Source organism: Sus scrofa, chromosome 6, assembly GCF_054392235.1.
Source record: "Sus scrofa isolate SSC_HxYL_T2T_F1_AM1 chromosome 6, Sscrofa_HxYL_maternal_Yorkshire_Landrace_v2.0, whole genome shotgun sequence".
In the NCBI taxonomy this organism is placed as follows: Eukaryota; Metazoa; Chordata; class Mammalia; order Artiodactyla; family Suidae; genus Sus; species Sus scrofa.
In genome coordinates, this window is record NC_139388.1 from 919,067 (window position 1) to 932,834 (window position 13,768).

Sequence of the window (13,768 nt, forward strand, 5' to 3'; positions counted from 1 at the left end):
GTATGTACAGTACCTACTGTGCACAGCAGCTCAGTAAAGGCTTCGCTGAGTGAGCGGCCGGAAAGATCTGACCAGCGCTCCGGGCCGGCATTCAAATTAGAGTCGAATTTGGGCTGAGACTCTGCCCCTGGGTCTCACCGGACCCTGCCCATCTTTGAAGATGCCTCCTACCTGAGGCTGGAAGATAGCTAGGTTTCCGCAAATCCTCAGAAGAAAAGAAAAATATAAAAGAAAACCAAGTTCCAGCCAGGTCCAAAGTTTTGAAATTAGCAAATATCCCCTCCCCAAAACTAACTGCTTTGCCTGAAGAGGTCTTGTCCTCGTGGTAAGGGAAAATGAGAAACTGTTGCTAGAAGTTTCCAGGCAGGTACTGCTAAAAAAAAGTCATTAGGCTCCTGTGCTAACCTCTTGCTCTGAAAACTGCTAACCACTTTACCAAAGGAAATTTCCCATCCTTCCCACCAGCCAGTTACCTTCACGAATCACTCTGCACCCCCATGAAGGCTGGGAGTTTGACAAGCAGGGTCTGTCTTTGCAGACCAGTTGTCTTTTTGCCCACGCTCTCAACTTTAGCGTCTTCCTAAATTGTGGTTTTGCAGGTCGTGTTTAGGGGAGGGAGAAGAATCTTCCCTTCCTGGAGAGCTGCCTTGGGGGACAGAATAATGAAGATGCCTCAGTCGCTGGGCTTGCTCAGGCCTCAGGCACCCAGAGTGGCACAGAGGTGAGAGCCGCAGTGTACTAGTCAGGGGGCGGGCAGGACTAACTGTTTGCCCAGCTGATCGTTTCTGAAGAGGAGCAGCCCTGATTAGAAGTACTGTATCGACCCAGCTTGCACAGAGCCACAATTTATTTACAGCAGCCCCGAGGCCTTGGTGAGGTCGGGTGGTGACACTGCCTGGGCACCAAGAGCCTGTGCCTCTGCATCAGTCACCTCTGGCCTGATAGGAGTCTGCTCCCAGAAGCTGGGGTCCTCCCAGAGGGGTTGGGCAGGGGAGACAGTGCAGCTGGGTAGCACGGTGGGGTAATTATTGTTATTTAACACTTACATTGCAGACCCGATATGTTGGGTGCCTCGTGCTGACTGGCTTTTTGCTTTAGAAGTCCACATGTGTGTCCTGAATTAAATAAATGCATCAACAATAATTGCTTTGAACAGAAAGGGCAAGGATGGGAGGGTAAGCTCAGGGTAATGAGACGGCATTCGTTTGTCACAAATCGCAGCACAGCATGGCTCATCCGTGCGCTCTGCGGGGACGAACAGGTCAGGGAGGCCTGGCTGCCAGCGCTCTGGGCTCGTGACAAGGCCCATGGCGAGCTGTGTCTTCATACTGGATTTAAGTTCAGATTTTTAGAAAAGAGCCTTTTCTTTACATGGCTTAAGATTCTTTTCTACAGCATCAAGCTGTGCCTCTCGGACACCCAGATAAACGGCATCTGAGCTTCCTGCAAAGTCACAGAGCAAATGTGAATACATACAAACCTACCGACCCATGTCTAATACCTGGACTTCTGGGTAAACTGGCTCAGACCACGGCAGGAACGTGATGGAGGCCTGGACAGCAGGACAACAGAGTGCCTAGGACCGGATTCTCTTTTAGAGACAGTGAAGTAGTCACAAACAACGCGACGTAATGTATATGGGATTTGCTTCAGAACAACTCAGTAGTGGACGGAAGCACTGAAAGTCGGGAAGAAACAGGGTCAGCCCTGAGGCGGTCATCAGTGACTCTGGATCATGGGTACATGAGCGCCTGTGCTATTCTCTCTACCTTTCTTTGAAAATGGTGGGTTTTTTTCTTTTTTAATTTTTTTTCATTTTTATTTTTATTTTGTCTCTTTGCTATTTCTTTGGTTTTTTTCTTTTTTGGCTGCCCCGCCGCATATGGTGTTCCCCAGCCAGGAGTCAGATCGAGCAGCAGTTGCAACCTACTCCACAGCTGCAGAAACTCTGGATCCTTAACCCACATATCAGGCCAAGGATCGAACCTGAGTCCTGGCACTACAGAGACGCCACTGACCCCCTTATACCGCAGTAAGAACTCCCGCAAAAGTTTTTAATGAAAAGTTAAAAACAGGGAGTTCCCATCGTGGCTCAGGGGTAACGAACACAACTAGCATTGATGAGGATGCCAATTCGATCCCTGGCCTCCATCAGTGGCTTAGGATCTGGCATTGCCGTCAACTGTGGTGTAGGCCGAAGACGTGACTCGGATCTGGTGTTGCTGTGGCTGTGGTGTAGGCCAGCAGGTGTAGCTCTCATTCAACCTCTAGCCTGGGAACCTCCATACGCCACACACTCGGTCCTAAAAAGAAAAGTTACAAACACGGGCCTCTGGAGTCAGATCACCTGCTGTTTATTAGCTGGAATGCCCTTGACACTACTTCCTCTGTATCTATTTATTCATCCACCAAATGAGGATAAAAAAAAATTTTTTTTAAATTAGGGCTGCACCCGCGGCATATGGACGCTCCCAGGCGAGGGGTCCAATCGGAGCTGTAGCCACCCGCCTACACCACAGCCACAGCATCACCAGATCCGAGCCGCATCTGCAACCTACACCAGAGCTCACGGCAACGCCAGATCCTTAACCCGCTCAGCAAAGCCAGGGATCAAACCTGCACCTCAGAGACGACAGTTGGGTTCATTCCCGCTGAGCCACGATGGAAACTCCATGTGAGATAAGGACACTTACCAAACACCGGTTTAATCCAGTTACAACGCTGTCTAGCAGGTTATGCCCCACACGAGATGGCTTCACACAGGGACGTGTTTTACCCATGAGTCTGCCACTGGGCTGGGTTCAGCGGGCACCCTGGCCTCCATATGACCCCTGGGAGACGGCTCAAAGGCAAAATCTCAACCTGGCTACTGGCGGAGACCGTCTATCTGGTTTATTGGCTGTTGTGGACCAGAAAGCACTCAAGCGGCCTCTCGAGCTGCCTGGGCTTTCTCACGCAGGGTGGCCAGGTTCCAGCAGAGCCTTTTGAGAGACAGCTGACTCCTACTTCACACTCAGCCTTGGAAGTTCCGTGGCACGGCGCAGCCGCAGGTTTTGCCTAAGTTTGGCAGAGGAGCACCGATGGGGAGTGTCTTGATGGAACCGGAAGGTTTGGCAGCCATGTGGAACCAGAAATACTTTCTGAGCAGAGTTCCTATTGTGGCTCAGTGGGTTGGGAATCCCACTAGTGCCCATGCCCATGTGCATTTGATCCCTGGCCTCCATCAGTGGGTTAAGGACCCAGTGTTGCCCCAAGCTGCAACGTAGGTCACAGGTGCGGCAGGGATCTGGCGTGGCTGTGGCTGTGGCGTAGGCCGGCAGCTGAAGCTCCAATTCAACCCCTAGCCTGGGAACCTCCATATGGCGAGCCTGCAGCCCTGAAAGAAAAAGAAAAAAATACTTTCTGACCATTTAGAAAAATACAGGAGTTCCCATTGTGGCCCAGCAGGCGGGGAGGCTGCGGCCGGGATCCCGCAGGGCACGGGGATGAGAGGGGGTCTCCGAGCGGGGGGTGCACCAGGCACAGCCTGCAGGGGCCCACTGGTATCCACAAGAATGGGGGTTCAATTCCTGGCCTCACTCAATGGGTCAGGGATCCAGCGTTGCTGTGAGCTGTGGTGCAGGTTGCAGACGAGACTCAGATCCCGTGTGGCTGTGGCTGTGGCAAGGCTGGCGGCTAAAGCTCCGATTCGAAGCCTAGCCTGGGAACTTCTATGCCACAAGTGTGGCCCTAAAAAGCAAAGACACAAAACAAACTTCCACCCCAGCTGAGTCCCTGCAGCCAGCGCCCGCCCGAGGCCCTGACTTCCCGAGGCTCCCTCCCCAACACTCACTCTGCAGCTCAGCTTTATCCCCGAGGCCGAGCTGGAAACCACAGCAGCTTGTCCAGGTGGGTCATGAAATCATTTTAGATGGTTGCACACAGCAATTTTTATTTTCCTTTGTTTTGTAAACTAAAGAAAAATGGTCACTATTGGCCTGCCTCACTGACAGTCTCCAAGGCCATGGGCTCTGTGTGACGGGAGCTAGGCTGGGCAGGGAGGGCCTTGGCTGCCGGAGGCTGTGGGACGCCTGCCTTTGGGAGGGTGTCTTTTCTGCAAACACCAAGTTCATACTCACCTGGATCCTCTGCAGATTTTTTCCACTCCCAGCTGGGAACAAATTATTTTTCCCCAGCGCTTTTCCGCGCTTCGTTTCGTTTTTTATAAGAATGCAGACCACGGGCTTGCATTTGGGTCTTCTGGTTTCCAGTGCCTGGCTGTGCAACCTTGCTCCGCCTGCCCACTCTCTCTCTTCAGCTTCTTCACCCGGAAAATCGGGAGCCGGTCTTCTACGGCCTTGCCGGGACGATGGATGCGCTACTGGGCTCCTAGGACTTGGCACAGAGCCGCGTTCCAGGGCCTTCTTCAGGGGACCGGCATCTGGATGTGGGACTCCATCGAAACGTTTGGTGCTCTCTGCCCACCTAGAGCCTGCCTTCCTTCCGGCGGGGGCGGGGGGGGGGGGCTCTCGGCCAGCTTCCCTCGCCTTACGTCCCAGCCCCCGCCCGCGCCCCGACTCAGCCTGGCCTTTAGACCCTCCCGCCCACCCGGAGTCTTCCCGGCGTTTATCACACTCTGCAATTCTACGTTTATGGGCCCGAGGGTGTTGGCGCGCCTTAGCCTCTTCACGGGCCTGCCTCTCCACACCCGCGGAGCCCCAGTATGCAGCTGGCGCCCCCCAAACAAGTAGGGGTGAACACACCGGCGGAAGGAGGCGTGGTTGCTGGATCATCAGGGCGCGAGCCCGGGCCGCAGGCGCAAGGTGCCGGAGGGTGCGCAGGAGGGGTGGCCTCCGCGGGGGAGGGGGTCCGCAGGGGCCGGGGCCGGCAGGGGGCGCGCGCGGGACGGGGCGGAGCCGCACCTGTGCTGCGGGGCTGAGGGAGGAGAATGGGGAGGGGGGGCCCCCGGGCCCCCGAGCAGCTGCGTGCCCCGCCCCGCGGGCTCCTCCCCGCCGCCGCGGCCCCCAGGCTGCTGCCCCGATGCGCTGCGCCGGGAGCCGTGGCCGAGTCGCCGCCGCAGCTGCAGGGGCGCCCGGGCCGGGTGACGCCGCTGCCGCCGCGCGCGCCCCTCCCAGACCTTGCAGGCCGCATGGAGCCCCGGGAGGGCGCCAGCCAGGGAGGTGAGTGCAACCCCAGCCCCCAGGAGCCCCCGAGCTGCGACTTCCCCGCTGAGACCCGCAGTCCCTTCCTCTGGACCTCTCGCCCGCTCATCTGCCGCGCCCGGGGGCCGCGAAGACGTTCCCCGCAGTTACGAGACCCCCCTGCGCCTGACCGGAGTGGTGGGATCCCAGTCCGCCGCGCCGGGCGATGCCGGCCGGGGGCACCTCCCGGGAACTGCCCCGGCGCTGGGCCTGGGGCGCTCGGGCCGCGTCCCCGCCCCCTCGTCCTCCGCGCTCCCGGCCCCGGCCCCAGTGCCTGGCGCGCTCCCGAGTGGGCGGCCCAGAGTTTCGTCCTGAGCCCCCTCCAGGCCCAGGCCGGGATCCGGGGGATGGGGCGCGCCGGGGCCAGAGTTTGGGATCCAGGTCAGCGAGGCGTGCGGGGGGATGCTGCTCTCCCAGCTGCGCGTGTGCTTTGTTCTGCTCAGCCGAGCCTCCCTGGGGGTAGGGCGGGGAGGCCGCGGCCGGGATCCCGCAGGGCACCGGGATGAGATGGGGTCTCCGAGCGGGGGGGTACACCGGCTCGGCCTGCGGGGGCTCCCACCCTGCAGGGGCTGCTGGCCTGGGACGAGGCCCAGGAGCGCACACAAATGGGAGCCCGGGTGTGCGGAGAGTGACCCTTGCTCACGGCCCGAAATTCCACCTCGGTTTCTGCCCCTGGAGTCTGGCCCTAGGCAAGGGTGGTGCCTGGTGGTGGGAGAAAAACTGTAGGAACCTCCCCTTTCAGGAAGGGATTTCCTGTGCCACGGGCCTAGGAACTTGGATGCAAACTGCGGGGCTGTGCTCCTCCACCCGCCTGGCCAAGCCCCAGAAGCACCTGGGGTTTTCCAGAGGTCCCATCCCAAGGACCCACTCCGGGGCCTAGCCACACCAGTGGCTTCCTCTGGAGTCTGAAGGGTTGGCCCTGGAGGTGTCCTGAGCAGCAGTCCACCCACCGCTGTGTCTGCAGGTCGACTTGGGCAGGTGCATTCCAGACAGCTGTCTGGGGCTGGAGCCGCCCACCCTCCCAGCACCACTAGACACACTCGGGGCCAGTGGGTGTGGGTTTCCTTTGTTTTGTTGCTGGTGGGAGGGACCCAGCTTTTTCTTCCATGGGCAACACCAGGACCCCAGATCTTCCCAGTGGCAGCTTTGTGAGGTTGTGATGGGGAGGAGTTGGAGAGCAAGGGTTGGGGGTGTGGGCAAAGCAGCCAGGCCCCTCTGAGCCCTGTGTCCTTCCTCAGGGGGGCAGACCCCTTCCCTGGCAGGGCTGGGGGAGCGCAGAGGGAGAGCGGAGGGAAGGCACGAGGGAGCACGCTCCGTGGCCCTTCAGTTTCTGAGTCTCACTGAAGACCTGGAGACCTCACCGTCTCTGCACAGACACACGAGAGAAGGGTTTTATAGAGCATAATGAAAATACAATTGTCCCTCCTAAATGAATTAACAGTCATTTCTTTTTCTTTTTTAATGGCCAGACCTGAGCAGCTGCAGCCAGATTCTTTTTGTTTTTCTTTTTAGGGTCGCACCTGTGGCATATGGAAATTCCCTGGCTAGGGGTCGAATCGAAGCTATAGCTGCAGGCCTGCACCACAGCTCACAACGACACCGGATCCTTAACCCACTGATCGAGGCCAGGATCGAACCCACATCCTCATGGATCCTAGTTGGGTTCATTAACTGCTGAGCTTCAACGGGAACTCCTGCAGTCAGGTTCTTAACCCACTGTGCCATGGCGGGAACTCCAACAAATTTTTTTTTTTTTTTTTTTTTTTTTTTGCCTTTTCTAGGGCCGCTTCCGAGGCATATGGAGGTTCCCAGGTTAGGGTTCCAATCAGAGGTGTAGCTGCCGGCCTACGCCAGAGCCACAGCAATGCCAGATCGGAGCCGCGTCTGCAACCTACACCACAGCTCATGGCAACGGCAACGCTGGATCCTCAACCCACTGAGCAAGGCCAAGGATGGAACCCACAACCTCATGGTTCCTAGTTGGATTCATTAACCACTGCACCATGACGGGAACGCCAACAATACTTTCTCAATGTCGAAGTGCAGGAGCTCCCTCTCTGCTGTAATGCTTCCTTCGGGCACCAGGAAGCAGGTTCAGTCCCCTCCCAGCATGATGCGTTAATGGACCCAGCGTTGACACGGCTATGGCGTAGGTCACGACTGTGGCTCAGATCTGATCCCTGGCCTGCTAAGTCCTTATGATGCAGGGCAGCCAAAAGAACCAATAAAAGTGAACAGACATGCAGGCGAATGGGGAGTGCGCTTCTTGGAGGTGACTGGGAAACGAATTTTCTAGCCTCCCCACCTCCAGGTCCACCCACTGGTGGGGAGAGGCCGGGGCCTGCCCTTGGGGGCTTAGCCCAGACAGGGTCTACCCGGCATCCTCTAAGTGCTCAGAGGAGCAGACTCTGAGGAGGAGAGGCTGGAGGGTGGGGTACGGGATTCGTCACTCCGTCGTGCATTCACTGGCTCACGGTGGGTGTGTGCCGGGCACCTCCTCCAGGCTCGGGGCAAAGCGCTGGGCACACAGCAGGAAGCCGGAGATTTGGGCCAAGTTCTTGGCACAAATGTGCTGGAAAATAGGTCAACAGCGTAGCAGAGGGTAAGCCTATCAAATCCATTCCCAGCAGCCTTGGGGCAGGGCAGGACGTGACCCCCAACTCCAGGTGCTGCTTCTGTGCTTCCAGAGGTCAGGGTGGCCGCCGTCCCTGAAGGGGCCACAGGCTTCACTCCCTGGAGGTAGAGCTCACTGCTGACCCTCCCGGGGCATCAGAAACACTGCCCACCTTGGCCCTGGCCTGGGCAGCCACGGGGTCTGCTGTAGCCACTGAGCCCGCAGCTTGGCCAGACTGCGTGCTTGCTCCTGGGCTCCCTGCCCCAGGGAGGGCAGTGGGGCCCCACATGGGGCTTTTGTCCTTTTTTCCGACATCAGCTTACTGAGCGGGTGTCAGGACAGGACTGGGTAGTCCCTAACACAACCGCGTAACTCGGGGGGGGGGGCTCATCCATGCCACAAGCCTTTATGGTGCACCTACTGTGCACCAAGCTGAGGTCCTGCTCTCTGCACGTCCTTCCAGCTGAACCATCAGTGTCCTTGACGGCAGAAGGTACGTCTTCTGCTCTTTTTCTCATCCCCCCACAGCTGTGACACCAGGATTTACGAAATAAGACCAGACTACTGCCAAAGGGAAATAAAAGGAATAAAAAAGCGGCCACATGGTGACTTTAAAAGTTTTGGGCCGCGATTTCCATTGGCCCTGTGACCATCGGCTGTAGGTGGTTTGCTGTTTCAGGGACACTGAAATTTGATCAAATGCGCTTCTTACAGTCCGAACGACAGGACTCTGTGCCTGTGGGGCTGCATGTCTGTCCCAGGGGCTGCTGGGACCCCCTGGCTGTATATCCCGGTGCCCCAGCCCAAGGCCAGAAGGGGGGGGTGCCATCCTGGCTCCTTACCCCGCCCCAGCAGCGCCTGTGGCCTTCACCCCTGCCACCTGGACTGGCTCTTGGAAAAACACAGGTGGATGCTGCGCCACTCGCTCGGAGGGCGGTCAGCGTTGTCATGTCCCTCACCTGCCCCCCATCCTCACCAGTGGCTCCCCCTCCAAGGCAGCCACACTCCCCCAGGGCCTTGGATGATGCTGGCTCCCTGATGTCACACAGGCCTGCACAGCCTCACTGTCCCCAGATGGGAGAACAGCCCCAATGCCCCCTAGCACTGTCCCCCCCAAGAGCACAGGAATCGGAGTTGCCATCATGGGCGCAGCGGCAACGAATCTGACCGGGAACCATGGGGTTGCGGTGAGCCCAGGCCTTGCTCAGCAGGCTAAGGATGCAGCATTGCCGTGAGCTGTGGTGTAGGTCGAGGAGATGGCTCTGATCTGGCGTGGCTGGGGCTGTGGCGTAGGTCGGCAGCTATAGCTCCAATTGGCCCCCTAGCCTGGGAACCTCCATGTGCCGAGGATGCGGCCCTAAAAGGCAAAAAAAACCCATATTGCTTGGGACTGTGTCTGGCACAGAAAACAGCGAGCCACTGCCACTCTTGTTGTTACTGACCCAGGGCCACATGTGGAGGCTGCAGACCCCATCCACTCAGTCGGCCCCCGCCCCCGCCCCCCATGGGCCACACATGCGGAGGCACAGCAGGACATCCGAAGCTCCTGTGCACACTCAGGGAGGGGGACCGGCTGCTGGGCCACCTGCCCCCCAACAAGGAAACAGCAGTGTCCAGTGGAGCAAAGGCCCCCAGGCAGGATCGGGGGCCCCGGCAGGGTCTCCATGGCTGGTCTGAGGCGTGGGAGGAGTCCCTGACACCCATGGGTGCACGCCTAGCCCCCAAGGACACTTGGGAGCCATGGTCCCCGTGTGGCAGCGAGAGGCAAAGCAGCCCCAGGCCCTGAGTGATGACAGCACAGGCAGAGCCTCGTCTGGGGCGGGGTGGGGGGGAGGCAGCCCGCAGCCTGGCCACGGCAAATCCTGTCTTTATCCTCCCGCTCGGCTGGACCCTCCAGACCCACACACCCCACCAGGCGAGTCCAGGCTGCTGCCCACACAGCCCACCCCTCACAGGCAGCTGTCGGCACCGGGGGCCCCCGTCGGGCCCCCCTTGGCAGCTGCTCTTGTGGCTGCGTCCACACCCGGACGCCATGGCCACAGCCCTGAAGGGGGCTGGGGGCACCCCCACCCCTGGAGCATCTGCGCAGCAGGTGGGGGCCCCTCAGCTGAGCGCAGGTGTGGGCTCTGTGGGGTAGGGTCTCAGGAGGGGCAGCAGCGGGCCAGCAGGGGAGCCTCGCCTGACAGGTGCTGGGCTGCTAGGTGGGGACCAAGCCGTGGCTGCCTCTTGCTTCCTGGGAGAGGCCCCAGCTCTGAGGGGCCCAGTCTCTACCAAGCAGCTCTCACCTGACGCAAAGGGACAATGAGACGAGCAATTACACGGAAAAAAGCTGCACAACCAAACACTGGCTGTGTTTGGTGGGGAGGGGACCCCGTATGGGCATAAGGGCTATTGTAATTCAAACAGAGAAGAGGCAGCTAGCAGGGGCCATTCTGGACCCAAGGGGGCCAGAGGACAAGGACAGGCAGGACCAATCCCTGGGCCCTAGGGTGGACCAAAGAGCAGAGACAGGTGACCGCAGGTCTGGAGGGCTCTGACAGGACCAGCCAGGGGCCCCATTTCACGTGTGGTCCGTCCCACTCAGGTATTCAGAGCACGGGGTCTGGAGGTCAGCGACGGGAGAGGTCAGCCTCCTCCAGCCACCCGCCCCGGCCTCGAAGGAGGGCCAGCCAGAGTCCCCTCCCCTCCCCTGGGGAACGCCTTCTCTGTTGCAGGCACAGTGAAGGAGGTGGAGGTGCCACAGGCTGCCCTGGGCACCCCAGCTCCTGGGACGGGGACCAGTGGCCACTCGCCTGTGGTCGAGGAGGAGGGGGGCACCCCCGCGCCGGCACCAGGGCTCCTGCAGGTCACGGAGAGGCGGCGTAAGTACAGCCCACGGGCGGGGGCGGGGGCGGGCCCACCCCCACCGCCCTGGCCCCCAGGGCCTCGGCTGTGCCCCCTCCGTGCCACCGCGCTGGGCCTCACCTGGCCCTGGCGGAGGCGGAGGTCCCCCGCTGACCAGCCCCTCTGCCCCCAGAGCCCCTGAGCAGTGTCTCCTCCCTGGAGGTGCACTTCGACCTCCTGGACCTCACCGAGCTCACCGACATGTCCGACCAGGAGCTGGCCGAGGTCTTCGCCGACTCTGACGACGAGAACCTGACCAGCGACTCGCCCACAGGTGGGGCTGGCGCTGGGGCCTGGAGGGCGCTGTGGGGGCGACCTGGGCCGGAGACCGCCACGCACTGCTCCCTGGAGACACGCTTTCCTTTCGGTCTTTTGAGGGCCACACCTGCAGTCTATGGAGGTTCCCAGGCTAGAGATCGAATCGGAGCCGGAGCCGCCGGCCTACACCACAGCCACAGCCACGTGTGTTCTGAGCCGCGTCTGCGACCTGCACCACAGCTCATGGCAACGCCGGATCCTGAACCCACTGAGCGAGGCCAGGGATCGAACCCTTGTCCTCATGGACACTAGTCGGGTTCGTTGCCTCTGAGCCACGGTGGAGACCTGCTTCTGCAAATGATTCTTTTTCGGACGTGTGTCTGAGAAAGCATCTGTTGACAAAGCACCATGTCGCACACCTGTCTGCCGACCTTAAAGCATCTCCACTCCTCAAACACCAACGCAAGGCCACGGCTGCAGCCCAGAGCAGGGCTGGGGAGGGCGGGAGGCAGGGCCCCTTCTCCCTCTCTGCTCACAACCCTGGAGGCGAGGGCCTGGTCTGGGCCAGGCTCACACCCAGGGTGAGGCCATGCTGTGCGGGGACCCTCCTGGGGGCATCAGGAAAGCCTCTGTCCCAGCTGCACCCAGACCCACTTGTACCCACTGCTGGCCCGTGGCGGGGGGTGGGGGGGATCAGACTCCAGGTTGGAGGCACACATGGGCCCAGCCCAGTAGCTGCAGGCACCTGAGACTCCCAGCCACACTGACCCCACCCTGTGTCCCCGCCAGGCCTCCACCCGCTGCCCAGGGCCGGCTGTCTGCGCTCCCCTTCTTGGACACGCACCAGGGCAGAGCAGAAGCGGGAGAAGCAGCCTCTGGGCGACCCGGAGCGGCAGCCTGCCGTTGCAGACACGTTTCTGACCGTGGAGAGGCCCAAAGAGGACTAGGCCAGCTGGCCGCAGGGCCGAGGCCCCTGGACACTGCCCACCCCGTGTGGATCCAGGCTGGGGCCTCAGGGCACCTCAGCAGCAGCTTGGCCCCGTGGCCTTACGTCCAGCCCCTTCCTGGTCCCTGGATCAGGGACAATGTTGGGGGATGAGACGAGAGTGGCCTGGGTCTTCTGGAAACTTCTGTCTGCAGGACTGGTTTTCTTGTCAGCCACCAGACTTCCGGGTGGGTGTGGGGAGAGCAGAGGCACAGAGGGGAGAGGTACCTGGCGCCCTCTCCAGGGTCTCGGGGTTCCAGACTGTGAAGGGCCATGCCGAGCTCCAGCCACAGATGAGGGCAGGGCACTCAGTCTGGAAGCTCACCACCGTGACTCCAGCCCTGCCCCCTTCCTGCCGCCCAGGGCAGACCCCCAGCCCTGGTCCCTGTGTGACAGGGACCCTCCCCAGCCCAGGACACCAACCACACCCTGATACTCAGGCTGCTGGGCAGGGGAGCAGCAGGCAGGGCTCATCCTCTCCGCCCCTGCCTGACAGTCCCCGTGGCCGCCACACACACATGCGCGCGCGCGTGCGCATGGGTCTGCGTCCTGGCCAGCGTTCCAGCCGCTGTGCAAGAGCCCGAGGGGCACCCAGTGCTGCGTACCTGCCAGGGAACAGAACAGGCTCCTGTCGGACAGCAGGTCCAAGAACAGTTTTAAACGAAAGGTGTCCGCTTGCTTTTTGTCCCCAAGGCCACCAGCCCTGATCCCTTACCCACAAGAACGTTTCTGCAGAAGTGGCTCCTCTGCTGGAGCCTATGGAGCCCTGGGCACGTGGGGGCCTCTGTGAGCTCCACCAGCCCTGCCAGGATGGGACCTGGACCGGATGCCTCTTCTCCACATGTGAGGGCAACACGGGTTCTTCCCTGCAAACTGACCCGGCAAGGGCAGCACACGTCCCCCCCAACCCAATTCCTCTCCTTGCTGCAGCTTCTGCATAACTCACTTCCAAAAAGCAGGATTAAAACGTCCCCCATCCCAAGTCTGACCGACCAGTCTCTTCCTTCCTGGCTGACACCAGGGCACAGGGGCACACCCCAGGGGCTGGCTGCTCCAGTCCTCCCCCAGCTGAAGCCACTGGGGGCTCCACTGAGATGGCCTCCAGGCTCTCATGTGGGCCAAGGGTCCAGGCTCTCCAGGCATGAAGAAATGAAGACGCCGCCCCCACATGCCCAGGCAGGAAGGGCCGAGGGCCTGGAGGGGCTTTTCCTGCCCAGGGAGGTTCCTGGGGGCTTGAGGCCCAGAGCAGCAGGTTCATCGAAAGAGCAAGCTGGCAGGTTGGGCCGGCTGTGAGCAGCAGACCAAAGACGAAGCCTAAACCCCCAGAAGGCAAAGAAGCCCCAGGCCAGGCAGTTCCTCCCATGGGCTGAGCCTCTGCAACCAGGATTCTCGCTCCGGTCTCATCCGCAGGCCCAGTGGTGCCTGGGTGATGCGATGGCCCAGACAGGGTGTGGGTGCACGAGGGCACCACAGGCAGAGCACGCTGTCACCAGGGGTCACCGGACCCAGACCCCCAGGCTCGGACGTGGCGCCTTCCTGGGGTCAAGGAGAGCGCCCTACCTCCCTCAGAAGGCTCCTCACGGCAGGACCCCGAGAAGCTCGGCACATGGAGGCTGCACTGTGGGGGAGCTCTGGGGATTTTAAGAAACTCAATCATGCACGTTTTACAAACAAAAGGGCTGAACATGTTTTATCCCAAGGTAGAGAGTCTGTTTTTGAGGCACGTGTGACAAATGATTTGGAAACGCGGTCCTCGAGTTCCAGCCCATGGCCTTGACCAAGCCAGCACTGGGTCCCTGCGAGGCTCCCTCCACCAGCAGTCAGCCCAGACGTCCACCCGAGGCGCCA

At 60.4% G+C, this 13,768-nt stretch overlaps 1 protein-coding gene across 2 annotated transcripts; it reads left to right on the forward strand.

Moving 5' to 3' along the window:
- Positions 1-1,795: 1,795 nt before the first annotated feature.
- On the forward strand, positions 1,796-12,902 carry DBNDD1 (dysbindin domain containing 1). 2 transcript variants are annotated; one of them, XM_084959194.1, is made up of 4 exons: positions 1,796-4,802; positions 10,509-10,655; positions 10,811-10,951; positions 11,725-12,902. In XM_084959194.1, the coding sequence occupies exons 1-4, from the start codon at positions 4,703-4,705 to the stop codon at positions 11,880-11,882; spliced, it is 546 nt and encodes a 181-aa protein (XP_084815320.1). In that variant the 5' UTR covers positions 1,796-4,702; the 3' UTR covers positions 11,883-12,902. The 2 variants fall into 2 exon arrangements, with proteins under 2 accessions (XP_084815320.1, XP_003481819.4); XM_003481771.5 differs by lacking the exon at positions 1,796-4,802 and adding an exon at positions 4,892-5,159.
- Positions 12,903-13,768: the final 866 nt, after the last annotated feature.

What these genes read in the sequence shown, in the direction of transcription:
- DBNDD1 (XM_003481771.5), top strand. Translation starts at nt 4,928, where the DNA reads ATGGGGAGGGGGGGCCCCCGGGCCCCCGAGCAGCTGCGTGCCCCGCCC. An exon ending in GCAGGTCACGGAGAGGCGGC is followed by an intron (nt 10,656 to 10,810) that starts GTAAGTACAGCC and finishes CTCTGCCCCCAG; the next exon opens with AGCCCCTGAGCAGTGTCTCC. An exon ending in GACCAGCGACTCGCCCACAG is followed by an intron (nt 10,952 to 11,724) that starts GTGGGGCTGGCG and finishes TGTCCCCGCCAG; the next exon opens with GCCTCCACCCGCTGCCCAGG.